A 26,743-nucleotide genomic window follows, 5' to 3' on the forward strand; every position below is an offset into this window, starting at 1 on the left:
AGTTTTTTTTTTTTTTTTTTTTTTTACTTTGGCCTTTATAATTTATTTTTTCTTATTTTAACCTTTTATATTTTAATTTTTTTCTCAGTTTATTCTTAAAAACTAACTTATATTTAAAATTAGACAGAAATACTACATTAACTATCACATAACATAAAAAATATTTTATTATATTAAAGTTTGAATTTCAATGAGCAAGAGGTGATAGCCAATGGTCAGAGATAATGGCTGAGTGTGGTTACCAATCGTCGAAAATGATGATTGAATGTGGTTTTAGATAAGTGATGGTGGCCAAAGGTGGATCAGATAAGAGGTGTTAGTTGATAATCAGAAATAATAGCCGAATGTGATTATCAATTATTAGGGATAGTGGCCAAAGGTAATTTTCACTTTCAAGAAGTGGTTGGTAATGTTCAAAGGTGGTTGCCAACCGCAGAAGGTGGTAGTGGCCAAAGATAGTTGCTAGAAGAGGTAAGTAGCCACAGTGACTAGTAGTAATGATGAATAGTGGATGATAGCTAGAAGGTGTCGGAAAAGAATGACCAAAAAAACAAAAAAAAAGATTAAATTAGTGAAACTAAATTTTTTGTGTTTATTATAAAAAATTTAATCAATTTTGTGAGCTGTTTACCAAGTTTTTGTAAATGGATTTAGATTTCAAATGAATTTTTCTTTACAATTTCAAATTTTTTGTAAATATAAACAAATTTGTAAATATAAACATTACCAAATAAACTCTTACTGTATGGTTGAGTTTCTGAATTTATTTTTTGAAGTTTTTCAATAATTAGAAACTCGATTGACAAAAATAAATATAAAAAAATTATATTTTAAAAATTATTTTCACTTCAGAAAAGAGAAAATCATATAAAAATAATGTATATATTTTTTTTACTAAACAAATTTTTAATTTAAAAAAGAAAAGGAAAAAAAGGAAGAGCATTGTGAAACGCCAACCAAACATTTCATAAATCAAAGAGTACACCGATTCTACCCCTTTCGCGCAGACTTCAAACGTGCAGTAAATTATCAACTGATTCATCATTAGATTTGTTTCTTATTATTGTGTGGATCTCAAAATCTTTTGAGGATTCTTTTTGGATAATAAAGTTGACCAAAAGTGCTTATACCTCACTGGGGTCGACTTCCAGTGAGGTAAAGGTCCGTGATTGAGCGAAAAAAAATAATTTTTTTTTTTTGATTGTCAGTCAATGAGGACGCGCTACCTCACTGGGGTGCGACCCCCACTGGGCTATTTAGCAGGGCTCTAAAGTTGACCAAGTCACAACATGAGGCCCCACTTGGATATTTAGCAGGGCTCTAAAGTTGACCAATTCACAACATGAGGAGGTAGAGTAGCAACGATTTCTTTCAATTATAACTTAATTATATTCACATATTAATGTTATTTTTATAAAAATAAAAAATCATAACATCATTTCAATCACCAACTATCGAATACATAAATGAGTTTATTAATGTTATTTTTGACAATGTAGTTTCTATTAAGAGTTATTTATATTTGGAAGTATTAAATTATTAAAAAATATCACTTTAACCTCCTTAAATTATAAAAACATATAAATGAGTTTCTTAGATTATTGACAGACAAGTATTGATTTGTCTCTAGACTATAAAAGTATACACATGAACCCTTTAAATTATTAATGTGTTTTATTTTAATTCCTTTTTATTAGGAAGTCTAATTAGTACGTTTTTTTATAGTTTAATGGGTCTATTTGTATACTTTTATGGTTGAAGAGATTTAAAGTAATATTTTTCAATAATTTAAGAGGTTTTCATGTAAATAATCATTCCATTAATTGCTTTCTTGCAATTTTTAATCTTTAATTAACCTCACCCACCACAAACCATTAAGGGCAAATTACGGGCAAATTACACTAACAGTCTCTATAGTTTAGGTTTTATGTCATTTTAGTCCCTGATTTTTCAATTATGACACATTTGATCCTAAATTTTGAATCTTGTTCCAAATAAAGACAATTGAAGATACCATTGCTCAATTTCAAGGACAAAGTCATCAATTTGATAAAATATAAACTAATTTGACAAAAATAAATGTCAAAAAAATATTTTTGAATTTTTAAAAATTATTTCTACCCACTAAAGATAAAATTATGTAAATTTGATAAATCTTTTAAACATTTTTTTATTTATTTTTATCAAATTAATTTTTATTATGTGTTTAGATGATTATCATGTAATGGGTGGTTATTTTTTATTTTTCATTAAATTAGTTTCTATTTTTTCAAAAATAAAATATGGCAGCAAATTTGATATTATTATTAAATCAATTCATTAAATCAAAAAATCTAAAATTAAAAACATTTCATATATTAAATATATCGATTACACATTAAAAGTTTAACAACCACCTATTATATGATCATCATCCAAACACACAATAAAAATTAATTTGGTAAAATAAATAAATGAATAAATCTCTAAGAGATTTATCAATTTTACATAAATTTATCTTTGGTGGGTAGAAATTATTTTTAAAAATTCAAAAATATTTTTTTGACATTTATTTTTGTCAAATTAGTTTATATTTTATTAAATTGACGACTTTACCCTTGAAATTGAGCAATGGTATCTTCAATTTTCTTCATTTAAAATAAGATTCAAAATTTAAGATCAAATATATCATAATTGAAAAATTATAAACAAAATAATACAAATCTCAAATTATAAGATTGTTAATATAATTCGCCCAATCATCAAAGTACATTACATAAACTTGAATGGAAATGACATCAAGGGTCCCCATATGTGAATTGCGAAAAGGATAAATAAACCGTGTATTATTTCACATAATTGAAACTTTATTTTATTTTTATTTTTTGAAAGATAGTGACTCCTTAAGCATTTTTTAATTTTTTAAATTAAAAAAATTGAAAATGGATTCTTTCCAATTTCTTAAATGGAGAGGCCCTTCCAGGCTTGGCGGACTAATTTTGAGACTAATTTCAATAATTCAAACTATTCATCTAATACGATATATTAAGTGAATTATTAATGTAAAAAATTAGATTAATTGAATATCGATAACTATATAATTTGATCACATTTGTATTTAAATAAATAAATGACATACTGTCTATTTTGATTAGGGGTTGTTTTGAGAATATGTTATTTTAGTATTTTTTTGACTTTTTGATTAAAATATGAGATGAAAAAAATTAATATGTTTGAGATAATTTTTTGACTTTTTATCAACAAAAAAAAAAGTAAAAGTGTAAAAAATACAGAGGGAGGGAAATCTTTAAATTTTTTGTAAGTTCTTTAGGTTTTTTTTTTTTTTTTACTTTTTCTAGTAACTTTTTAGCTATTATCCAAATTTTCCAAACTTAATTTAAGACGAATGTAATCCAATCATATAACTATTCATGTCAAATCATCTTAAATTTTTACAAAGATATTTTGCTTAATGAGCCTTACAAGGTGATCAATCATGAAAATATGTTTAAGAATGGGAAAACAGAACCTCTCCAATTGGATGCCCAATGGGAGAGTTTTTTTTTTTTTTTTGGTTATAATTTTTTTTGGAAGGCAGACTCCTTATGAATTTATCTGACAACATTACGTTGCATTGTTAGGAACTTAACAGGAGAGCTTTTGCAACCAAACACAAGTACAGTATAGCACATCTGAAGTTTAAATTTAAGGAAGCCCATTAGCATTGTCCATTAGCATTGATGAATTGATCCAATGACTAATGAACGGCTAATACTCTGTTTTGTAAGTTCTTATTTTAGTCCAAAAAAAAATCATTATAAAAAAGATTTTTAAAAAAACTACAGTGTATTCGTACAAAATTAAAAAGCTAACTGAAATAGTTATTTTTCAAAACAATTAGTGTATGGATAATTAAATACAACACGTGATATTGTACGTGTAGTGTTATAGACAATAATAATAATAATAATAATAATTCATAAAGATACTAAGGCTAAGTTTGGCAATTACAAAATAATTCATCTTTTTATCTTTTTATTTTTTTTTCATCACATCACCTCTCTACTTTTCTGTACATCTTTTCGTAAAAAGATAAAAAGTACACTTATTTAGGTCATACCAGACAACCCCTAAGTAGATCATTTCTTGTATATCAATTATGAGAAATTATCTAATAGATCTAACCAACATTACATGTCATATGTCATTCTTATAGGAGGAGAACATATGATCATATTACTTTTCAAATAAGATGACATGTATGATGAATACATGGTTATGTGATAGGCCCAACTTATTAGATACATCTCTTCCACCACTTTATATATATGAATCATTATTATTCCAAACAAATTATTATTATTATTATTATTTTAGGTAGATAATATTACACATTACTGGATAATCAGTGGCATTACCCACCAAATGCAGGTGATACTAGGGTTGAGAGACAACATACATAGACTACGCACCAAAGAGAATCAAATAAAATCTTGAACATTGTAGTTTCCAAGAAAAAAAAAATTAAAAATCATGAACCCTACAATTTTAAGACCAAAAAAAAGGGGTTAATTACACTTTTCACCCTGTAATTTGATTCAAATTTTACTTTAGTCCTTATTGTTTCAATTTGAATAATTTAGTTCCTACATTTTAAGTCTAGTTTTAATTTAATCATTCAATCTAAATTTTTGTTAATTTTGTCTACGTATACACCTTAAAAAGTTGATAAGTGTCTAAAAATTATTAATTTTAGCTTTTAATTTTAGATGGAAGAACGGAATTAAAATCTTAAAATTATTAATTTTAACCTCCAATTTAGAAGGAAGGAGCAAATTAAATCTAGACTTAATATGTAGGAATTAAATTGAAATTATATAGACTAAAGTGAAATTTAGGGGTTGTTTGGTATGACCTAAATAAGTGTACTTTTTATCTTTTTACGAAAAGATGTGTAGAAAAATAGAGAGATGATGTGATGAAAAAAAAATAAAAAGATAAAAAGATGAATTATTTTGTATATGCCAAACTTGGCCTTAGATTAAACTACAGGAATGGAAAGTGTAAATAACCAAAACAAAAAAACAAAAACAAAAACAAAAAAGTGAATACATATAAATAGAAGAGAGAAAAAGGTCACTTCGTGAGTTGTGAGCTGGAGAGTGATCTGATTCTAAAGATATATTGGAAGGATAAAGAAAGGATTAGGAAGAAGAACAGAGTGGAGAAATTATTCAATGTTTTATACTCTTTAATTAATCATTATTTAATATGCTTCTTATGTTTTCTAATCACCTAATATAATACCTCACCTCCCTACCTACCTACCTACCTCTCCACCAATCATAACTAGCATATCACCCGGGATAATTATAGATATTCATATTTGTTTTAGATTTATTTTAATATAGAAATTATGTTTTTTAAGATTTTTATAAAAATAATTTAACAATTTTATCACTAACTATAGTATATGAGAGAAGTTAAAAAGGGTACTGCAGTAACTATACACAGATTGTATCTATAATTATTTGTATGAGGGATTTTAAATACTGATCAAGGAATTTTGTCCAAATCAATAAATGCAAGCATGTGGAAAGGCAGGTAGATTGAAAAAAGTTAATAAATGCTGATTAAGGAATTTTGATCAAATCAATAAATGCAGAATTTTTTTTTTTAATAAGAAATTTAGAAATTCAGATTGGGATATTAAAACTCACACATGCCTTGGGGTTAAAAATCTCATTTTACTTAATATATAGTATAGATAGATATTATGAAATACCACGCGTCTATGCTTCGAGATTACTGAATAATTACCAAAGATAGGGATCTCTCTCTTCTGTTGTGTGTGCTGCGTGTCTGCAAATCAATCGTATCCCCAATGACCATAAAGATAACGAAATATCTGTTATCCGATTTTATCACGATTTCTTCTTATTCTTCTTCTTCATAAAATGCGTGTGTATATATATTATATATACAGGGCATCTTCCTCACCTACCCCTCCAACTTGCACCTCTCCCTCTCCTGTGTTTGTGTTTGTGTAGTTTCCAGTTTTGTTTTTCCAAGATTATTTGTGGGGTCTGTTTGGGTTTGTAGAAAGTTTGGAAAAGAAAAATGGATTGTTCATCGTCTACGATGGGATTGGATTATGAGGAAAGCCCACACGTTTTAGCTGTTGATGACAGTTTGGTTGATAGGAAACTCATCGAAAGCCTGCTTAAAAACTCTAATTGTATAGGTAAAACTATTTTATATTCCTAATTTATTTTGTTATATATTTTAGGTTCGTGATTTCAATGTCATCTTCAGTCACATTCTTTCTCGTGTCATGTTTTGCACCACGTTGGCCAACGTTACTTCTTCTTTTCGCTAAAAATATACTTTGTTCATATATTTTGTGAATTTAAAAAATCAAAATAAAAAATACGGCCACTATATGAACTTTTTGGCGTTGGATAAACAACTTGATGCACAAATACTTATGATAAGAAAATCAAAACCCCCCCCCCCCCCCCCCCCCCCAAAAAAAAAAAACCGAAAAGCTTGCGAATTTGTGTTCATTTTAACATATACACTCTTTTTTTATTTAAGTTTTAAAAAATAATTTTTTTGAGTTTCCAATATGAATTCTACTATTTTAGTATATTTTTTTAATATTTTCATCATTTTTTCAATTGTTAGATTCATTGATACACTTAAAAGTACACTCTAACGTTTTTTTTTTTTTTACAAATTTATTAAATACAAAAATTCATTATATATTTATATTTTTTAGAATTTCCATCAAAGCTAAATGTAATGATAATTTTTTTTTAAAAAAATATTATTAGTTGGTTCATAATTAAAATTATAGACATACTATAAACTCTCTCAATCACTGTGTTTAAATTTAATTTTTTTAAAATTAATTTTTTTCTTGTTTTTTTTGTTTTTGTTTTTAGTGAATATTTTTAAAATTTTAAACATTTTTTTAAAAACTTTTTTAAATACACCTTATTTAGATGTACGTAAAAAAATAAAATATTTATAAAAAAATATTTTAAAAAATTAAAAAACATATAAAAATACGAAAATGTATTGAATTTTCGTATATATATATATATATATATATATATATATATATATATTTTTAAATATTATATTTATTAAGTATATTTATGTTAGATATATCTAAAAATTTTAAAAAAAAATACTTTAAATATTAAAAAAAATCAGTAAAAATAAAAATATATAAAAAAAAAAAAATTAATTTTTTTTTAAAAGCTAAAACTAAACCAGCTGAATTTTTTGACAAAGTAAAGCCTCTATAAGAAAGGAGTTGGTCCTTGCCACGACCTGTTCTAACGATATTTATGCTATGTTTAGTTGGTAAGAGAGATTGGGCCGGAGATCTTTGATAGGGTTGAGTAAGGAATTTGTGAAATTCGTAATCCGATCTAGTCTAGTTTAATCCAGTAAGTTTGGATTGATTTTTTGAATCCGTAGTTCAGTTCCAGATTGAAATTAAAAATCCGTAATTCACAGATTAGTTCTGGATTGAACCCCACGGTTCCGGATTGGAACCGATCCGAACCGTATACAAATAGTTTATTTTTTTATTATGCACCCTCCTGCATAATATCTTCTCTTATTTTATATAAAACTTAAATCTAAACCTAAACTTATATAGTATCTTCTTTTATTACTTTTGTTTGTTAATTTTTAGTATTAATTTGTAATGGTCTAAATACTTATGGTGGAACTAATTTTCTTATGATTATTTGAATTCTACAACAGTTTGTTGCTATTGTGAAACTAATATGGTGCTATATATATATATATATATATATTTATGAAATTAAAGTGTTATATATATATTTTTTGTTATTTAATCATGTAAATTCGTGATCCTAAACCAATTCAATCCGTGTTTAAATGAATTGATTCGGATCAGTTCCACGATTTAAACGGATTAGATTGGTTCTAATTTTTCAAGATCTGTAAATAACAGATTGGTCTTGATTTTTTTTCAATCCGGTCCATGCTCACCCCTAATCTTTGCCCAACAAGGACACATGATCAATTCTCTCAAGGATTGGTCCATATATCCGGTCCCACAATTTTCTTCCAATTTAAAACATTTGAAATTCCTTTTTCTATCCTTAAAAATAACAAGACTAAATTATATTTACAACAATGATTCATTCCTCTAATTTAGAAACTCTAATTGAGCACTAATGAGGTGAAAACTCAAAAAAAAAAAAAAAAAACAACAACAACAACACTTAAGGCCAAAACATCACAATTAAGTTGGACTCATCCCTAGAGCTCATAGTTTAGAGCTCCCAAACATTTTTGTTATATTTAACTCCCGTCAACTATAATTCATTTGTATTTTACCTTTCCAAACTTCAAAATGCAATAATTAACCAACTCGAACTATTATCTTATTACACTTAACACCTTTTGTCATAATTTTGTCCTAAAATTTAAACAAAAACAAATCAATTGTAAAACACGACACACTTATTAATTGTTTAAAACAATAATATCTTTTATTGGTTTTGTTAAGACAATAATACTTTTATCTAGTAATCTCACTTGCAATTTATCTCATTTATCTTACAAGTGTAGTATAGTACAAACGAAATCATTAGATAAAAATATTTTTATCCTAAAAATTTAATAAATGTGTTATGTGATTTACATATGATCTAATATTGTTTAAATCCCTAACATAATCTTAATAGAATGATTAACCGTAACAAGATCATACATTGATATAGTTAATTGTTGAGTTATGTTATTTACCATAATAACAAACTAATTCTACATAAAGCGTAAATAAAGTGGGGTTAAAAATGACATAAACCCCATCTTTTTTTTTAAAAATAAATTACATTAATTGTTCCTATATTTTGTTTGTCGTGTTATTTTACTCCCTATAATTTCAACTAGCTCGATTTTTATATTTAATTTTAAATTGTGTCAATTTAATTTTAATTGATAACCCCAATTAAGGCCACTCTAGAGGATCTGAATTTCTAAACAGAATGCCTCTGTAATTTGGGGGCAAATATATATATATATATATATATGAAGGAAGGTGTGTTCTAGTCTCCTATACGTCCTTTCCCGGTAATTTGACATTTATCAAAATAAATTGAAATAAAAAATCCCTTGATCATGGTGACTTATAAGAGGAAAAAGAAAAAAAATAATTTCAAAATAACATGGTCCACGGTCAATCAATATATATTTTTTAAAAGGAGATTACGTATCATGAAAAGTTGTCAAAACACAATTTGAGTAGAGCCCACCTCACCCAAAAAATAAAAATAAAAAAAATAAAAAAGAAGAAAAAGACATACAAACAAACAAACAAATTTGGTGACAAAATTGGAGACAACATTTTCGTTCTCAATAGATTTACCAATATTTTTCAGCATAATTCTGGGTTTTTAGAAGGTTTTGTTTGGACTGAAGGATGAGTTATGATTTGGTATGCAGTGACTACAGCAGAGAACGGGCAAAGGGCGTTGGAACTTTTGGGCCTAGGCGATAGACAACACATCATTAACAACAAGAAGAAGAAGAAGAAGGTAAGTGGTCCTTCATATAAACAACATATTGCAATAAAACAACTTCTATTACCACATGGATTTTTATAGTTCTGTTTGTTTTCCTAGATACTCAGGTTTCAGAATCACATACCAATTTTGTCAAAAACATACCCTTTGCAGGACTCAAAGGTGAACTTGATAATCACTGATTATTGTATGCCAGGAATGACAGGGTATGAGCTACTTAAAAAATTAAAGGTAACTTCAAATGCTTTAAGAGCTCTGATGATTTTTACAAAGTTTGTGAAGAAGTGCGATATCCTAAATCTATTTTTTTGGGGGGGGCAACAGGAATCGTCTGACCTAAAAGAGATTCCAGTAGTGATAGTGTCCTCCGAGAATGTCCCAACTCGAATCAAGAAGTAATCACTCACCCTTCATCCTATTATGTAGTTGGTTTCCGTTAATTGGGTGAGTAATTCACAGTATTCTCTTTAATCTTGTTCACCTAAACAGATGCATGAAAGAAGGAGCTCAAGAGTTCATGCTGAAACCTCTCCAACAATCAGATATTAAGAAATTGCGATGTCACATGACAAAATTCAGCAAACCTACCAACGGGAAGCTGTGCATGGGAAGCTAAATAAAGTGTACCCTAGAGAAGAGAAGAAAATATGCAGGAGACATATCTGAGAAATCAACAGGAACAGAAGAATGAACTCATCCATTTCTATTGGTATCCAATATGACTTTTTTGGCAAGTGCATCCGATATGAATGGATAAAACACTTTTGTTACAGCTGATGCTACGAAGTTCATATATTTTTGGAAATTTTTTAATTTGGGTGTGGCATTGGTTTTCCTATTTTGCATGAATGCTAACTAAAGCATATAATGTTCGCACCTTCAAAGGCCTGTTTGGTTATGTTTTCATTTTTTGTTTTCTGTTTCCATTTTCCAGAAAACACAAAGTCACTTGCAGAACCATTTGCAATATGGTAGGTTACAGAAACCATTTGAAACTAGTACAAAGAGTTTCAAAGAGTCCGTGTTATCTGCTAAATGCAAAAAGTATTATACCTTCTTCGCTGTGCCCTGCACAGATGCTTCATTCAGTACCTTCTGCACGCATAGAAGCTGAAGAACATAGCTTTCAAGCATCATCACCTGGCAAGATGGGTTAGCGCTAGTATTATCTTGACCCTTGCTTTCTAGCTTCCTTTCTTTTCGCCCAGAATCTTCTGTTTCTGTATTTCCAAATTAATGACACTCATCCTCCGTTAAAGACATAGAAATGGACAAAACGTGGCAAGAACTAATGAAGTCAAAAACACAGGGCAGTTCAAGAAAGAAGGCCATGGAAAAAAAGGTATAGAGCTACCTATACTTCCGTTTTGACAAGGAAGAGAAGTTTGAGTATCATTGTGACATCTGCAAATGACGTAAACCTCATTAACAACCATAGATGAGAATGAAAAGTGGTGAAGTATATTTCAATTGTCTCACTTACTCTTTTTCATCAATATTCCCCTCAAACTTGCAACGTATCTTCACAGAAGATGATATTTCTTCTGCATGTTCAGGAGAACCCGTTGCTTTTTGTCCCTCCAATTTTGGAATTAAACCTTTTGCTTCATTGCAGTCACTGCAGTTGTCCTTTGAACCTGAAGCTTCTAACGACTGTCCATTTTCAGAGGACAACTCATTGCTCCCAATGCCGATGTCTTTCTGTAGCTCAAATTGTATGCAGTCGGTTGGCAGGATTTCTGATCTATTTCCCCCATTTTTTGAAACACTTTCTTCCACTGATAGACAGAAAAACTCTGCATCACGGTGAGAACCTGAAACAGGGAATGAATCTTGAGGTCTAACTTCAACATTGGAATCCATATGTAAATTTGGTTTGCTTCGGCCAGACCCAATGGTTGAGAAAACAGGAGTCTCATAAGAGTGCACATTACTATATGGTTGGCAGAATCCAAGTTTTTCTGAGGAAAAGCTACCAGAAGGCGAAAGTTCAGGAAGGACATTGTGTATGGATCTCGCAAAAGATGATTTGGCATTAGCATGTAATTCAGGAAGAGGGTATGCACCAAAGTGATCTTCAGTCCAACACATGGGACCTGAGGATGCACGTTTTTTTGCCCCTGAAGTTCGGCAGAATGAACCGAATCCTGAATCCCTATCAGCAGAAATATATCCTTCCTCAAACAAACAACTGTTCTCTGGTCGTAATTTTTTCTGGGAAGTAGTGTTTGAGTAATGGGCTGGGTTTGAACTTGATGGATTGCGCATTTTCGTAAATTTGCCTGGTTCATCTATCTTCTTCCATTCATGGAAATTATCACTTTTTTCGTAGCGTCTATCTTTGGCATATATATTCTCAACACTGCACTTATTTGCCGGGCTCCTAATGTCCTTGCCATATCTTCTTATGTTCTGTCTTGCAACTGAATCTGATGGTGACCTATTAGTGGCCTTGCCTCTCACTGAGTTGGTGAAAAAAAAAAAATTTCTTTTAGAAGATTGGGAAAAAAAGTTTTAAATATCAAAATTCATCTATTGCAAGAAATAAAAATCACCTGCACTCGAAGAGCATGATTCTTCGCTGTCAAAATAGTAGGAACAATAGAAAACCAAAAAGTACTCATTTCAGATGATAAAAGTAAAAGAGAAATGAAATGACGAGAAACATCAGTACCAAAGAATTCTAACCTCAGCAAGCTCAAACTCTCTTCTGCATCTTCTGTTACAAAGCAAGACCATGCTTGTTGGTTAGTTACATCTCTTATATCACATTTTCTTCCTCCCATTGGATACCTGCTATCATACAATACAAGATTCTTTCAGTACATGCTGAGGTATCGACAAAAAACTTTGAGCAGAAATATCATACCATGTTTCATCTGCAGTTATAAAATCACGATCATTCTCTGATCTGCTTTGCTTGGAATATGGTGGAGGTGAGTCTGATTACCAAAGAAAAGAAAAGGAAAAAAATCAGTGAGTAAATACCAAGAGTTGATCATCATTTTCCAAGGTCACCAAATTCTCAATGGAAGATTGCCAGAATATATCTTGAAAGTAGATAATAAGTTTCTCATGTACAAGTAGAGAAGGGTAAATATCCCCTGTATGGTGAATTTGCATCCTCTTCATTTTCTAAAAAATGGCCAATATATTAAATGATTGTTAGAATTTACCATAAACCTACCACCACTACCACCTCACCTACTCCACTAAACCTAACCCACTACACCACTACCACCTCCACCTCCACTAAACCTAACCCACTACACCACTACCACCTCCACTTCACCTACTCTCCACCTACTCCCAAACACACTCCTATATAATAGGAATCCTTGTAATTGTAATAAACACAACACATCAATATATCAATCAATAATACATATATTTTTGCATGGTATCAGAGCAAGGTTAACAACTTAGTAATTCCACTTCACCGGCGGGCGGCAGCCTCGCCTTAGCCGCCCGCCGGACCTCTACACATACCTTGCTACACAATCATCACCTTAAGATCAGCTGTGATTCATGATCCGACGGTCCAATTTTGTCTGGGACATTTCGTCGAACACCACACTTGCAGACTCCTCATCACTTGGTCGCAAGAACATGCTACTCCTATCCTGCCTCCTCATGTCACTTGCTGGCCTCTCCACAGTGTTCTCCACCAACATCTGGATCTACTCAGCCCTGAGATTTGTTAGCAGCTTTGGCCGTTCCACCATTGGAACCTGCTCTCTGGTTCGGCGTGAGCTGCGACCCCACCACACGCCGAGTCGCCGACATCAACCTCCACGGCAAGTCGGTCTACGACAAGGCGATCCTCATACTCAAGTGCTTCGCGGCCGGAGTGATTCTCTCTACATCGATCGTCCACCCCCGTTCTATTAAACCAACCATTACCTAGAGGCGTATTTTGATCCTCTTCATCGTCGGGGTCAGGCCATTCTGGTTCATCATCATCATTCTCATCATCAACTACTTCACCAATATCTTTTCTTGTTGCACCAATCACTTTACCAAGCTTTCTAGGACCTGATTCCATTTTCTCCTTGGCCTCTGTATTTTCACAGATGCAAGCTGCTGGGTTCTCGTGAAACTCACCCCTGCCTGGCCTCACCTCCTTTGGTCATCAAGTGGCGAATTGGAGGGTTTTTTTAATTGGTAATGGAGAAGTGAGGAGTGTGAGATAATGATGCTGTCCCTGCTTTGGACAGTGGGCTACATGTTAAAACCCATCTTTCCTTTTACACCCCACTCACCGACTCCCTCACATTTTCGCTTTTTCTTATTTTCTTTTCTCTTTCTTTTTCTATTAAAAAAAAAAAAAAAAAAAAAAAAAAAAAAAACCAACACAATTTACAACTTTGCACAACAAACCATATTTTATTCATCTCAGGGACTCAACCCCGATCACATTTCTACAACAACACAAAAAAAAAAAAAAAAAAAAAAAAAAAAAAAAATACACAAACACCCACAGTGGGATTTTTCTCTACTCTGCTGCAGGTCTCTTCTTCTTGCCTCCGTCCTGGACGGCCCTTGCCGGTGTTGCCTCCGGATTTCCCACGCCACCGAGCACATTTACTCCCTGCTCCTCCACTGCAGCATATGGCGGCCCTCCAAATCGGAACATAACGGTGGCCTTCCGCTTCAGCTCCTTATTTTCTGCTTTCAGCACACTTATCTCTGCTCGCGCATCCTTATACATGCGTTGGAGCAGAGCCAGTTGGGCGTTTAAATGCTGCACCTCATTTGTCCTACTCTGCAGCCGGTGCGACAAATTTGTGACCGCAGTCATGGTTTCCACACATGACTTCAGAGTATACTGATTAGCCTCAATATCAGTTTGCACCGCCATTTTTTGCTCCACCGACCGCATCGGAAAGTTCAATGGAGCACAACCAGAGGTGTTTGGTTGAGGTTCACTGGCTACCGCACCAGTTATTTCTCTTGTGGACTCGTTCAGTTCTGGAAAGAGCGTAAGCAACCCACGGGAAGAGGAGGCCATGTTCTGGTTAGCTGGACGGGAAGAAGAGGCCATGTTATGGGTTGCTGAGTGTTTCAGCGAAGGGTTGGCAACAGAGTGTTACAGCGTATTACAGAGTTTCTCTCTCAGCAAAGGAAGAATTTTTCAGAGGTTTCTCTCAGTTTTTCTGTCTCAGCTTCTGCCTCAGCCTCAGCCTCCGTCTTGGTTAAATAGCCGAGGCAGCCACGCGTATCGCACGCCACTTGACGCCAGACGACAAACGGGCGCGCCAGCCAAGGCACTCACGTGCCTCGCCATCATGTCCGGCACATCTTTTTATGACTTGGGCTCGCCTTTTGATGGCACGCCTTTTTATGGATTGGGCACGCCTTTTGATGGCACGCCTTTTTGAAAAATTGGGCACACCTTTTGAGGGTGCGACTTTTTAAGGGTCCGACAAGACTCTGTAAACTGTCCCGACATTGATTCCGGTTAGCTCCTTTATGGGTCCGACAAGACTCTGTAAACTGTCCCGACATTGATTCCGGTTAGCTCCCTTATGGGTCCGACAAGACTCTGTAAACTGTCCCGACATTGATTCCGGTTAGTTTCTACAAGGGTCCAGCAAGACTCCGTAAACTGTCACCACAACTGTCACAACATTGTCTGCTACAACGGTCCGACATGACCCCATAAACTGTCTTCTACATCGGTCTGACACCGCCATCCAGTGTCCTCTACACCGTTATGACACCACCATACAGTGTCCTCTACAACGTTATGACACCCCCATACAGTGTCCTCTACAACGTTATGACACCACCATACAGTGTCTTCACCATCGGTCTGACACGACCATACAGTGTCTCCTATCCTTTTTTATTTTTATGTATTTTCTTGTTTTGTTCCTCTCTTCAAACTCAAGTTGGTTAGTTTCTATCCTCCTTGAGTTTGCGGGGGGCTGTTAGAATTTACCATAAACCTACCACCACTACCACCTCACCTACTCCACTAAACCTAACCCACTACACCACTACCACCTCCACCTCCACTAAACCTAACCCACTACACCACTACCACCTCCACTTCACCTACTCTCCACCTACTCCCAAACACACTCCTATATAATAGGAATCCTTGTAATTGTAATAAACACAACACATCAATATATCAATCAATAATACATATATTTTTGCAATGATGATAGCATATAACCTCAATTTGTGGTTATATTAAAGTTTTAAATAATTGGCATGGCATGGCATTACCATAATAACTTTAAAAAACGCATCCCCAGAAAGATTCTGTGTAATTCTAAATCCAAACCCAAAGGTATTAGAAGGTGGTGCGTACAAGATTTTTTCCCTCCTGGCAACCTAGAAATTAATTGTCAGACATCAAAATTTCCCCATTACAACCCTTAACAAAAGAAGGCTTACACTGCTCAAAAGAATTGAAGAGATGAATCTCAAGTTCATTACCAAAAAAAAAAAAAAAAGAATCTCAAGTTATTGTTTCCCAAGACTATCATAATAAGTTACAGTAGGATAAGTATGGGTTCTCCTGGAAAGCTTCAGAAAACATATATGCACTTCACCATGATAAATACAATTACAGTAGTTCTTCAGATATAAGAATCTAACAGAATATTGATTCATCCAGTAAGTAATTATCATTTGCAAACCCAATTAAGTAACCGTTAACAAACAAAAAATAGATTGGGGGGGGAGGGGGGGGGGGGAAGCACCCTGGAATTCACAGACCCCTGCCAAAAAAATTTCTCAGATCTACTTGAGCTACCAATAAATCAACTAATTTGGTCATGAGACAGTGGACAACTTCGAAGGCGTAATGTTCCAATTTTTATTTTAATTGCAAAAATTACAATGAACAACTCATTTGTTTCCAAACACGAAGTACCGACACTCCAAAACAGATGCCACAGTGATGTCAGATATGACATTGTGTGGACATGGAGACATGGAAGGGGTCATGTTGTGTCCCTTTATTTAATTAATTCGTTAAAGGACACACTGGGGACATGTCAACTAGTTTATTTCCCCCTCTTGTTTAGTGCTTTTGATGGATGTTGGTGTTAGTAACTTGATACACATCGTTGGGCCCATTTCCTAACAGCTTAAGCTTTTGGGACGACGGGTGGCTTAACATGGTATTAGAGCTCAGGTAGAGAGGGCTTGGGTTCAAGTCTCTTTGTTGGCATTTAGTATTAGGTCCTCATTTGGTTGTCTACTTCTCCTTATGTTTGATTTTACGTGTGTCTCTCTATGTGCAAGAGGGGGTTGCACATGAGGGAGAGTGTTAGATAACTTGATATACATTGTTCGACCAATTTCCTAATAGCTTAAGCCTTTGGAACAATTGGTAACTTAACAGTTAGATGTTGAATGTTTACTACTTTTTGCTTAAATTTAAATAATTCATAGATCATATTCATAAAAAACATAAACAATAAGGGTTAACTTAAAAGTAGGGTTTCTTATTATATTGAATTAGTGTTAGTTTTTGTTGATTTTGATTATTTATGGATGTAATATTAATTTACATAGCAAATATATATAAATATTTTTTTTATTGCCGTTTCCCCGATATGTCAGTGTCCCCATTTTTTTGAAATCACCATATCAGCATTCGTGTCTGTGTTCATGCTTCTTAGGTTTCCACGGTTCCAATTTTTTCTTTTATAGATATCAATCCTTCGAAAATTAAGACCAGAAATATGGTATTAAACTTTGTACTCATGCTGAGACCGGAAGAACCTGAGATATTGAATCTGCCTGTCACTTTCTCAGCAACCCTACACAGATATAACAACTTGGTCAAAGAACTTAACAGAATGACATTCTAAAACAGGTAGGAAAGAAAGGTCAGTTCTACATAAAATACCTAATTTTCTGTAAATAGGGGTATTCAAAAGCGAAGTCTGAAATTTCATGGTTTCCTAGGTGCCAAAAATCAGCAGAACTGCCATCCATTTTAGGTGACCTATTCTTCCATGTCATATCGCAGTCTTCATCAAGAAAATTTCGATCTAGGAAGTTACATCTAGCTGTTGAAAATAGAGTAAGATTTCTGTCATTTGACTTTTTGATCATAACAAGTTAGACTTTGACAAGCAGGATCAAAGCGGCATTTCATATGCATGGCAAATACAATTAAAGAATAGTACTATAAAGCAACCACCTAAGTTTCATCCCAGTATAACGACAAAATTAAGACTAGACACTGTTAACAAATATCAAGTCCTGAAATTTTAATACTGAATTAGCAGTGCTAAAATATTTAAATACTAGATTTTCAGAGTTACAAACTTGAAGATAGATATTTTAGATAAGATTAAAATGTAAAAACTGTATTCTACTAAGTGTATTCTGCATTCAACAAGAAGTCGAGTCTCACTAACTTGAAATTAAGACCATATTTAAGTGAATTTTCAACTTTAGGGTGTAGGTGATTATGGGTTATCAAATGCACTTACAGATGAATATGTTCAATTTTAAGCAATCAATTGTGTTTTTAAACATGCCCAAACTTGTGCCAACAGTTTATCATAAGAAGTTGATAATAAAATCATATATCTCAAGCTGAACCTTCAGAATGTCATTGTAAATTAAAGCTGAAGACCTAAACAACGTAGATTGAACTAGAAATTGGTTCAACTGGCTACTTGGAAAATCAACCATATAATTTCAAGGAATGTTATACACCAGATTACAAATGCAGATGCATCTAATATATGTAGAAGCTAGAACTTATCTTAAAATAACAATACAAACCAATAATAAGAATTCTCAACGAAAACATTTGGAAAAAAAAAAAAATTGTAAAAAAGAACCTACCATTCCATATATCATCATTTTTTTCTTCCATGTTACAGAAGATTTCATCATCAGAAAAAGAATTTTTCAATTTACTAGCATTGCTTTTGAATTGCGAGAACTCTTTGGCAGTCGATAACTTCTGCCTTGGTTTGCTAAATGAATTTTCTGTGCCCCTAGAACAGAATGGTAGCTCAAAAAAATTGCCACAGAGAGGCAAATTAATATCTTGAATCATGGCATCCTGCAAGTTGTATGCTATATTAGTTTGGTCCCAGATCATTATGAGATTACAAATAGAGAAACAAAAATGAATGTCAAAAACAGACTATAATCACACCCACACAGGCATCCTTACATCAGATGTGGATACTAATGATCTTAAATTCAGCAAAACTGAACTGATCAAGGATTCAAGATTTACTCTCATTGCTCCCAGCAATATTACAATTCTATTAACTGTTACTGCCATTATATTGAAAAGGCAATTCATTGCCTCTAATTTGGCCTACAAAATGTTTTCTAATGTTCCTGGACAGTTTTTAGCATTCTTCTTTTTCATGTGTTCCAGTTTCTAATAAGGGGTTATTCAATAAACCTGAAAATTTAATTGAAAATTTCCATGCTGAGGTAGTGACTTGGAAGATCTTAAATTGCTGAATTAAAAACTAAGGGTAATTTTTCAAAGCAAATTTAATTATAGAAAAAAAAAAAGCAAAAAAAAAAAAAAAAAAACTTACACTAAGCTTTTTAGTGATAAAATGCAGAGTCAAGTCTATCAAATAAAATTCAGACCCTTTCAAGTGATAACATATGTAAGCAAATGCATTGACTGTAGAAACCATTAGTAATTATCAGTTTTAAACACTAAACAGTATGTACCTAAAAAAAACAAAAACACTAAACAGTGACCCTTATTAAGCTGCATAAAACATTTCCTTTACTTTGATACAAGTTGTCATTGTATTCAGTACGTTCATAATTCTCATTTGGCCCCTTCATTAATCATTTTGTACATAGCCATCTCCCTCTTTTAAGTTACACCACTTTTTTTCAACTATCATGATTCTGCATCTCATTCATGTATTAAAGCCACACCCATAATCAACCTTGATGTCTGACCAAGTACTTTCTCAGAATTCATCTTTACCTGCAATTTATCTCTAGATTGCAAACATGCTTTTCACTTAAAATAGTTTGTTGGAAATCATATCTATATCAAACCCCATATTTATAAAAACATGGAAGTTTCAGTTCACCTCGCTTCTGGGAAGCAAAGAACTAAATGGAGATAATTGTAGCACAGCAAATGGGTTGAAGAAAAAAATCATGTGCAGAAATTTTATGGAGATGAAAAAGAGGAATTGGACATGCTCACCGCTTCAAGTTCAAGATCATACACCAGATTGTTAAGGTTCTTGGGTGACTGAGGATGTCTTGTAGCCTTCAAAGGCGAGCAGGAACCATAGGAAAAGATTCTATATTAATGCAAAATGACAGCCACTGTTAAGGCAAAGTTCCAGTCATCTTGGTCCTCATATTATACCAAAATACACCACAGCTAAGTCACTTGAAACTAATTCAAGCCTCCATGCAGCAAGGAAGACTAGAGGCCAAAAATAAAACAGTTTCGTTAAGAACCACAACATGATTATAACATACTGATGCATTGGGAAGACTAAGTTGAGAACACCTATTTGTTTCACTGGATATAAAATGAAGGATATAATATGATATGAGATTTAGTCAGGATATATAATCAATAAGATATATGTATTAGATAATATATCCCCCAATTCATGTTTGTTAACTTGACATATAAGACTGGATATCTATTATCCATGTTTGTTTTACAAAATATATTGTGGGATATAAATAAGTAATTTTCAAGATTGCCCTCATAATATGTTTTAAATACCCATATTGGAACTAATGCAAATAAACAAATTCAAAATTCAAAACTAATGCAAATAAATAATTTAAAAATTCATATTATTTTTTGTTGGAACAAATTAAATATTCATATTAAATTCAATAATTTTTCCAAACAAAAAAGAAATTATACTATATTATTGTTAACCTGATAATGATAAAAAAAATTTACATTATATTAAATTCAAAAAATTATATTAAATTAATTATATTATATTATATTAAATTCAATAATATTATATTATATTAAACTCAAAATTTATATTAAATTATATTATATTATATTCAATAATATTATATTATATTAAATTCAAAATTTATATTAAATTAAATTATATTAAATTCAATAATATTAAATTCAATTCAATAATTATATTAGATAGACAAGAGGGTAAATTGGACTTTTTAAATGATATCCCAACCTAGGGGATATGATATAATGGGGGGATGGTGGTATTGTATATCCTCCAATTTTGGGGGATGTACAATCCCATAGTATATTATATCCTCTTCAAAAAAAAAAATTTGCAAACATGGGATATGTGGACCCCACAACATATAATGTCCAATCCTATCCTTTACATCCTAGAATCAAACAGGGCCCAAATTCACAAAATCAAATTTCAAATACACTTTTTTTGAAATTTTTTTCAGATATCATTAATCAAACAAGATGGCCTCCTGTAGCCTTAGATGAACAAGGAAACATGTAGATTGTCAGCGTTGATCCACAGTAGATGAAAGACAGCATGAGTGTCAGAGCAAAAATCAGAACATTATGTTGTCATATGCAATTCATTTGCTATCATATGTACTAAATGTACAAACAAAACCAGACACTTTATCCTTTGTGGAAAAAGTTTTAGCAATCGACACTAACAAAAACATATGTCAGGAGTCAGGACTATTCACATGTGTATATATATATATATCTTATGCAACAAAAGAGTGAGAATGTATTATAAAAGCAAACAATTAAGACAACTTGTATGGCATGGGCATACCTTGAAGAATTTTCCACTAGCTAAAAGAGTAAAACTTTCACAAGCAGAATTGTAAAAGAGGTTATGAGTGAGCTGCCCTTTATAAGGTGCCAAACATTTGCCTACTTTCCACAAAATATCACCTTATAGAACTACCCATCTCCCTACTTTCTTCTTGGAAGTGGAAATTGCTTATCACAACAAAATGGTTCTCCTATGTAATTGTGAGGTTACCACTAAAGTATTGTACTTTCATGTTTTGTACTTTAACAAACCAGCAGTTAACATGAATATGATGGTCAAGGTAAAAGCTTTTAGGGTTCCATTCAAAACTATGGAGATTAGATCTTTGATTTGGCATATCAGTCTAGGCATAACTGCATAATTAAAGTGAAACTTTCATCTTCAATATGCAGTCATCAGTAAAAAGAGTATTGTTGTAATTAGAAGTGTTTCACAATTTCACAAGGTTCAGGCCGGTGTGGTAAAAAAACTCAAATGGGCGATCTCATAAAGCACAAAACTGGGCAAAGATAAATGAACCTACAAGTTTGCCCCAGCCACCCTACAGATCTAGTAATATGCCCAATCTGCTTTCTGACAGGCAGTTTTGGCAGATCACGTGGAATGAGTTCACAAACAAAATTTGGATTCAAATTTGACCTACAAAAGATATGTCTGCACTATTGCAAAACTCTCAAGGATGGTGTCAACCTTGAGGATTGGTCTTAACAATGCTAAAATATAATCCCTACTAATAATAGGTAAATCACACAAAATTCAAGTTTAAGGCTAAAGATATCGATAATTTAATTATGAATGTATACGGTTACCTGCCAGGCTGTTGTGGTGAGTGAACAGGTGTTTCTGTCTCCATTTTACCTAAACCTGATGAGAAAATAAGGCTTAAAAACTGATTTATGCATGGCAAAAAAACTGGAAAGCCTCAAATAGCTACTTATCAATATCATTTTTCATAAGATCAAAAATTGTAAATGAATCAGTATTTCAAATAAGAAGTAATTTGTTCAACCAACTGTAAAAGTGACAACTATCATTCTGTCACTGTAGGGAAGCATGAGAACACAATGAAAAAATTGAGTTGAAAGGCCTACTTTTGTTAGAATTCTCCATTAAATTCTTGACCATAAATTTGAATTCTCTAATTTTTGGATTAAGAAATTTCCCTGTTTCCAAGGCTAATTTCCTTTACCCCCACACACAGTTTTATGCAATCACTCCACCACTCCACTCCAAAACAAGTCTTTTAACACATATTACAGTAACAAAATTCACAAACTTCAAGCAATGCAATTGTAGTACATTTTGTGGCCTTTTTATGATAAATAATTGATCTTTACTTTCCACAATTGAGTTTCCTAAACTATTACTTATCCTGTAAGTAAATTGTATTTTCACCACATATGCAAACGTAAAACTTTCCTTCAATTTCTAGATGAACAAGAACATACCTTCAACCGCAAATGCAACATGTGCTTCGTTTACGAGACTGACTTCTAAATTGTCACTTGGTCCATCATCACCAAGTAACTCAAAGACAGATAACTCTGGTTCATTTAAGAAAAAAAATTTAAAAAAAAAAAAAAAAAAAAGGCAGTTAATGAGCCAAGTGCATCATAAACACTTAACCAAGATTTGATATATTTTGACAGCCTGCAAATCTCAAGTAAGATGGATACATAAAAATTGCATTAATTATTATTTGATACTCACGGTGCTCACTAGCCATCTTCAACTGATCTCTTTTGTCACCATTTCCAATTAAATCTCTGTTTTGACAGTCAGGAGCACTTGATAAAACCCAGTGAAGCATGCAAAACATCAACTCTTACACAACATAACTCCTTTGTAACAAATGCATGTTCATGCTCATAAAAGCTTACTTCTTTGGGTATAGTGTCTCCACTTGGCAGCCTGATGATTTTCCTGCTTCATCATAAACCATCACGAATACAATATCTCCAGTTGAACCAACAAAGTTGGGAAATACATGGCCTAATTAAAGCTACAAAGTGGGATAGAGTTCAGAAAGACCTACTTGATTCTTTAAATTCAATAGGGTCTCTTTGTGTGACTTTGTCTATTTGGATTGTTTGCGGATACTCCATAATATGATGATTCACTGTCATAGCAGCACCCTCTGAATTTTCCCTTGCTTATATTGTTATTCAATTGGAAATCCACAGGAAAGATTTAGGAAAGTTATATACGTGGAATGCCATGAAGCCATCAAACAAGAAAATTTTAGATAGAATGATGCTAATTAATCAAATATACAAGGTAGAGGATCTCTAATTAAGTTGTATTCATATTGTTTACCTTTTCGTATATATGAACTACAATTTCCATCAAATTTGAAAGATATGACTCTTTGTAGAATTAACAGCCACAAGCAAACCATATTATAATTCCAAATATGACCACAATACCAAATGAACTAACAAAAAAATAACAAAGACTAGAAAGAAAAAATATTGTCAGTTCATAAATCTACAGAAAATAGTGAGGTTTGCTAAAAAGCTAGGAGTTGTTAGATACAAATAGCAAAACTAGTATTGAATTGGTTTGCTTAATTTTATCTGTGGGAGCATGAACACAACTCCATCTTTAGTTTCATCATGTCTGACCAATTTCCATTAAGATGGCCAAAAGAGAGAAATGGAAAGGGAGAGATGAATCATTAGAAGTATTATCTCTATCAATTGCAGAGAAAAGAAAAGGCAACATTATATCTGATGCAATTAAGTAAAAACATAATACGAAACAGTCATAAATTATATCTCAACCACCAAACAAGAAAGAGATATAGAGGGAAATATGAAGCCAGTAACTTCTATAAAAGACACTCAAATTTTAGTCAGTCTTACTACTGCGGCAGCTTGACTTGCAATTTTGAACAACTGTTGATAAGTTCAGCAAACTAAGAATGTCCAGCGATCGATTATTATTTTGATGCTGACTGCATGTATTCATTCCATCAGAAAAGCTGTCTAGCCCAGTCGTCTGCTGCTGTTGTTGCCGTTTTCTTTGCTCAAAATATTGCTTTTGCCTAGGACATTTAAAGTGTTTTTAATGTATTAATTTACCACATCTAACATTACGTCAAATTCTAACATACGGTCTCAGCAACAAAGAATACTAGTGCAGATGATCGTTCACTTCATTTCCAACAAAGAAAAATGACAAATGTTTATGTACCTCTTTTGTGTCGACTTTCTTGACTGAAATTTTCTCCATCTCAGCACAATCAAGAAATGTCATGCAAAAAAGAAAAAAGAAAGTGCTCATATGTCAAAAGAGAAGCTCAACATAATCATACTAGATGCAATCTACAATGTCTTGCCCATGCACATAGAGCTTAAGTTGCTGATGGAAAAGTGAAACATGAACCTGATTTTTTTCATAATCATATGTAGAGTAGAAGTATAGAAGTTAAAGTTATACATTCTTGTAACATGGGAAAAAGAAAAGGAAGCACAGTAGCATCACAGCATGTCATAACTTACGATGTCAACAAGTTAAAGAAAAACTAATGCTTCAAAATTTAGCGCCCCCCCCCCCCCCCAAAAAAAAAAAGAAAGAAAAGAACAAATAATAATTAATAAATTAATAATTTTTTTATGAGTACTAGCCAAATTAATAAATTAATAATTTTTTTATGAGTACTAGCCAAACTAAACCTTGTGTCCCAATCAGTGGGGTTGACTATATAAATATTTTTTTTCCATTCAGCTCTATCAAGGGTTGCGCATATTCATTTTGATAGGTATCAGATAATAACTTATCAAAAAATATTGATATGTAAACGGAAAGAGAAAGACAACTTATTTAATTATTTAACTAAAAGTAGAGTCCACGAAGAAGGAAGGCTACTATACTAAATATATTCCACATAGTCAACTAAGGTGTGATTCTGGATGTTCTAAATAAGTGTACTTTTTGCCATTTTATAAAAAAAAATGTATAAAAAAGTAGAGAAAGTGGATAGAAAAGTAAAAAGGAGATGTTGATAGATGAGACCCAAATAAGTGTATATATGCAAAAAAAAATGTACTTTTTTAAGTGCATGCCAAACACTTACTGAATAAATGTAGCTTCCATCATTTCTTCGTATCAATTTAAAATTACGATTAATTATTAATAGTTATTCTGGGGATATCAAAAATGCCAAAGCAATGTGTTGTAAAGGTCGGTTGCACTAGGAGAACCAACAACTTTCCAGTTTAAGAATCTTTAGTATGCTACAATTACTAATTTCTTCAAAATAAAATTCTGAGTTAAAAAAATAATAATCAATTTATAGGCAAAGTCAAAATTGAGCAGGAACTTTAGTATGATACAATTATTAAATTTTTCAAAATAAAATTCTGAGTCAAAAAAAATATATATATATCAATTTACAGGCAAATTCAAAATTAAGTCCATGTCAAACTCACAGTTGTCACTTTCCGCCTTGATCCTCCCATCCATTGCAACATTGTAACAATTTTTTTTTCCACCACCTGATGAGTAAAAAAAAAAAGCCTAGCCGTCATCAATCCAATGTGTGAAAGCTTAAAACTAATACCCAGCATTACAGCTAAGTGAACCAATATTGATTTCAATCCCTACGAACCACAAGGGCACGAGAATTGAAATCAAATTTCACGTTGAAGTGTTTGGAGAGAAGGAAAATAGAACTGCGTTCAAGTTGACCGATCATGATTGAGCAATCTGATTGAAATCACAATCTTAGGGTTTTAAACAGAATAATAATAGAAAAAAATCAAATTCTTCCAATGCAGTGAGTTGAAGACAACGAAATTAAAATTGAAACTGAAAATTGTTGTAACTTGGAAAACGATTGAAGAAATTGTTTTACCAATGGAAGTGAATGCTGAGGTTTATCTCTGTTTCTACTCCAGAAGCTTCAATGAAGAGAGAGAGAGAGAGGGTGAGGAGTGGAACGCGAGAGTGAAAGAGCGACGACTGGTGCCAATAAAATCAAGTCGGAAAACACCGCTCCGCGACGAGAAATTATTCAACATAGAGCTTTATTCGTTGACATTCTTGACACTTGTCTTGTGGTGGATCTCATCCTGATTTAGATTTTGGCAACCTATTATTTTAATAATTTTAATGAAAATATGAGATAAAAAAATTCATACGTGTTGAGTAATATTTTAATTTTTTATGAAAGACATACAAAAAGTAATATAATTTTTTAATTTTCTCTAATAATTTTTTAATTTTTAAACTAAAATAAATACATGTCAAAAGGGCCTAAATCGTATGAATCACCCGAGATTATGATCTATGGGAAAACAACAATGATAGAGATTACTAATTTTGGAACTCTAAAAAGATCACTAATGACATGACACTCAATAAAAAAAATACAATATCAAGGCTAAAATATCAAATTATTCATGGTAGAACCCACTGCTACATCATTAATGGTAACACTGC

The 26,743-nt window shown here is 32.3% G+C and overlaps 2 protein-coding genes and 1 long non-coding RNA gene across 28 annotated transcripts; 1 reads left to right on the forward strand and 2 right to left on the reverse strand.

Annotated features, from left to right (window-relative positions):
* Nucleotides 1–5,977: 5,977 nt before the first annotated feature.
* On the forward strand, nt 5,978–11,938 carry LOC114260670 (two-component response regulator ARR17). 4 transcript variants are annotated; one of them, XM_028200840.2, is made up of 5 exons: nt 5,978–6,223; nt 9,475–9,566; nt 9,654–9,785; nt 9,879–9,949; nt 10,044–11,938. In XM_028200840.2, exons 1-5 carry the CDS (start codon nt 6,100–6,102, stop codon nt 10,168–10,170), a joined length of 546 nt encoding a protein of 181 aa, XP_028056641.2. In that variant the 5' UTR covers nt 5,978–6,099; the 3' UTR covers nt 10,171–11,938. The 4 variants fall into 4 exon arrangements, with proteins under 4 accessions (XP_028056641.2, XP_028056642.2, XP_082776200.1 ...); XM_028200841.2 differs by having other exon boundaries at nt 6,091–6,223; nt 9,708–9,785; nt 10,044–10,452; XM_082920074.1 differs by having other exon boundaries at nt 6,091–6,223; nt 9,654–9,949; nt 10,044–10,452.
* LOC114260669 (uncharacterized) lies at nt 10,231–26,404 on the reverse strand. Of its 23 annotated transcripts, none has more exons than XM_082920059.1 (19): nt 26,157–26,380; nt 25,732–25,797; nt 24,494–24,516; nt 24,163–24,344; nt 23,334–23,450; nt 23,179–23,221; nt 23,009–23,064; nt 22,747–22,842; nt 22,108–22,162; nt 19,738–19,837; nt 18,381–18,603; nt 17,428–17,590; nt 17,301–17,338; nt 12,424–12,496; nt 12,243–12,347; nt 12,110–12,135; nt 11,038–12,016; nt 10,909–10,958; nt 10,231–10,774 (listed from the first exon to the last, which is right to left on the reverse strand). In XM_082920059.1, exons 2-19 carry the CDS (start codon nt 25,771–25,773, stop codon nt 10,602–10,604), a joined length of 2,544 nt encoding a protein of 847 aa, XP_082776185.1. In that variant the 5' UTR covers nt 25,774–25,797; nt 26,157–26,380; the 3' UTR covers nt 10,231–10,601. The 23 variants fall into 23 exon arrangements, with proteins under 23 accessions (XP_082776185.1, XP_082776186.1, XP_028056631.2 ...); XM_082920060.1 differs by having other exon boundaries at nt 23,009–23,085; nt 23,334–23,417; nt 26,157–26,375; XM_028200830.2 differs by having other exon boundaries at nt 23,009–23,085; nt 26,157–26,358.
* LOC145822608 (uncharacterized) lies at nt 14,966–15,716 on the reverse strand. Its single transcript, XR_014364150.1, has 2 exons — nt 15,570–15,716; nt 14,966–15,529 (listed from the first exon to the last, which is right to left on the reverse strand). It is a non-coding gene; the product is annotated as an uncharacterized LOC145822608 (long non-coding RNA).
* Nucleotides 26,405–26,743: the final 339 nt, after the last annotated feature.

This window comes from Camellia sinensis, chromosome 3 (assembly GCF_055761805.1).
Source record: "Camellia sinensis isolate YWXY chromosome 3, ASM5576180v1, whole genome shotgun sequence".
Classification (NCBI taxonomy): domain Eukaryota; kingdom Viridiplantae; phylum Streptophyta; class Magnoliopsida; order Ericales; family Theaceae; genus Camellia; species Camellia sinensis.